The 2,977-nt window shown below is 42.3% G+C and overlaps 1 protein-coding gene across 1 annotated transcript in view; it reads right to left on the bottom strand.

Annotated features, from left to right (window-relative positions):
• LOC109934367 (rasGAP-activating-like protein 1) overlaps positions 1–2,977 on the bottom strand; it is a 259,927-nt gene that overhangs the window by 65,846 nt on the left and 191,104 nt on the right. Inside the window, exon 11 of the mRNA XM_048611726.1 lies at positions 609–673. Coding sequence (XP_048467683.1) covers positions 609–673 — 65 coding nt within the window. The remainder of the gene's footprint in view (positions 1–608; positions 674–2,977) is intronic.

The following is a 2,977-nucleotide window of genomic DNA, read 5'->3' as shown; positions in this document are numbered from 1 at the left end:
TATCTCAGATTCTCCAGCATCTGCAGTTCCTACTATCTCTGAAATACCTACGTTATGCAGTCTGCTCAAAAGTGAAGACTGTAGTGCAATATATTGCATGTTTCTCCAAGGCACTGGTGAACATTCCAAAATAAAGCCTAGGTTACCTCCACTTCTACAAGCTAAAGGTCCGGTTCTATTTAAGCAAGAAATCTAGGAACCTGCAATTCCCTTTAGATGCTGCATTCCAGAAAACTAGTGGAGTTTGTTCAAGTATTTGTTTTACTCTATAGACAACCTAAGACAGAGAGAAATGAATTTCCTGCAGTGTCAGAGTAGCCATTAAATTCATTCTCACAATAAGAAAAGCAAGAAGGATGTAATTCCTCCCAACTGAGTGATTGAGATTGAACTAGGGGTGAAAAGTTAATCTCCAGGATCCCTAATGATTTGCTGATTTCCTTGTTAAAACTCACAACTTGGCAGGCAATAATAACTTAAGGTAAATGAAAGACGGCAATTTCACAAGTGTCCATGACATAATAATTTGATCACTCAATCTCATGAGTTTGCAAAATCAACATGGAGACAATAAGAAGACAGTTGTTTGAGAACTTAAAAACACTTACCTTCATAAACTGTTCCATAGCCTTTGAAGCCAAGGAATTGGATCTGAAAAGAGTGTTTGGATCAGCTGTGTAAAACAGAAAAAATATTGCTTAGTAAAATGAAATACTGAAACTTTCAATGCATAGCAGCCTGCATGTTTACTTATTTCTGAAAAGAATTTAGTACTTTTTATAATATCTTGTCTGTAGACCATATTTGATAGGAATAGATCTAATTATCGAACAGTATAAATTGGTATGTTGATATAAAAGTTAAAAGCATTTCAGCATTTTATCATCTTTGTATTCTTTTGAATACATGATAATTAGCCATGAATTTTCCAAACACCTCCACAATCATAATTTCATGAACTTCTGAGTCAAACATGTTGTTAGCATTGCCAGTTTGATTAAACTCTTCCCTCTAGTGCAGCAAAAAAAAGAGGAATGCCAAGAAGAGATTTAAAACTGTGGGACTACAGCTTTGTATAATGTAGACAAGAGACATTCCAACAGCTTCAGACTGGTTTTAAGTGATTATGAATTCACATAAACCTATTCTTCAATCGTCATATGAGCCTTGGAATGCTGCAGAATCAATTTCAACTTCACCAGGAGCTGAAACAGCCCCCTGCTGGAGCTCACACCTGAAACCCTGAAGGCTTTGACTGTCAGGTATCATCTGTCTATGACTAGTCAGCTCCTTGGCAGTTTCCAATGGTGGGTAGCAGCTGCCCATTGGGGAAGCATGAAAATGGGCAGATGGGGAGGTGCTTTTGACAGGAGTCAACTAAAGACACAGACTTTTCTTGAGCTCTTAAAGAAACCCCACTGCTTCTCAGGGACACCAAATGAGAATATTCCTTTAAACCACCTTCAACAGCCTTACTGACATCTTGACAGCTTTAACTGGAACAACTGTCACCATAGGCAGGCCACCTGAGAGCAGCACAAAATTCCATATTGGTTCCATGTACGACATTCTGATGCCAGAGTTATTGATGTTGAAAATTGCAGATTAGCCAGAAATGGAACAGTTCCATTTTATGGACAAAGCCATTGGTTATGGAGTTTAGATTGTCCCATTTATTTTCACTCTACCACAAAAGCCAATGTCTGACCCATTTCCACTTCAACAATGTAACAATTCTGGGTGATCTTAAGGTAAAGAGCCAATCCGGTTTTACTGCAAGAGAACGTTACATGCAATTTCTCTGCTCCATCATAAACTCACATTGAGACAGCAAGGGATAAAATGAACGAATGACCCATCTACCTGCTACTAATTTGGTTAAATGCATTAGTTGTCAGAAGGTGAACATATAGAAGGCAGAAAAGGAATCTGCCACCCATTAATGGGAAAATCTGTGTCTCTCTCAAATTCACAATCCCATGATATTGTAATATTTTAACATTTATCCCTCAATCAACATCATTTGAACAGATTACCTGGTCACTGTCACATAGCTGTTTGAGAGTTTATTGTATTCAAATTGGTTATCATATTTTCTACATTGTAGTTGACGACATTTTAACAAAATTTTTATCTATATGGTGCTTTGGGATGTCCTGAGATCATAAAAGAAGCTATAAAAATGCAAGACAACAAGGTGCAGAGCTCGATGAACACAGCAGGCCAAGCAGCATCATAGGAGCAGGAAAGCTGACGTTTTGGGCCTAGACCCTTCATCAGAAATGGGGGAGGGGAAGGGGGTTCTGAAATAAATAGGGAGAGAGGGGGAGGCAGATAGAAGATGGATAGAGGAGAAGATAGGTGGAGAGGAGACAGACAGGTCATACAGGCGGGGATGGAGCCAGTAAAGGTGAGTGTAGGTGGGGAGTTAGGGAGGGGATAGGTCAGTCCAGGGAGGACGGACAGGTCAAGGGGGCGGGATGAGGTTAGTAGGTAGGAGATGGGGGTGGGGCTTGAGGTGGGAGGAGCGGATAGGTGGGAGGAAGGACAGGTTAGGGAGGCGGGGATGAGCTGGGCTGGTTTGGGGAGGCGGTGGGGGGAGGGGAGATTTTGAAGCTTGTGAAATCCACATTGATGCCATTGGGCTGCAGGGTTCCCAAGCGGAATATGAGTTGCTGTTCCTACAACCTTTGGGTGGCGTTGTTGTGGCACTGCAGGAGGCCCAGGATGGACATGTCGTCTGAGGAATGGGAGGGGGAGTTGAAATGGTTCACGACTGGGAGGTGCAGTTGTTTGTTGCGAACCGAGCGTAGGTGTTCTGCAAAGTGGTCCCCGAGTCTCCGCTTGGTTTCCCCGATGTAGAGGAGGCCACAACGGGTACAGCAGATGCAGTATACCACATTAGCAGATGTGCAGGTGAACATCTGCTTGATGTGGAAAGTCTTCTTGGGGCCTGGGATGGGGGTGAGGGAGGAGG

Source organism: Rhincodon typus, chromosome 24 (genome assembly GCF_021869965.1).
Source record: "Rhincodon typus isolate 14 chromosome 24, sRhiTyp1.1, whole genome shotgun sequence".
Lineage (NCBI taxonomy): Eukaryota > Metazoa > Chordata > Chondrichthyes > Orectolobiformes > Rhincodontidae > Rhincodon > Rhincodon typus.
The sequence above is the reverse complement of the archived record's forward strand: the minus strand, read 5'-3'. Positions and strand labels throughout refer to the sequence as shown.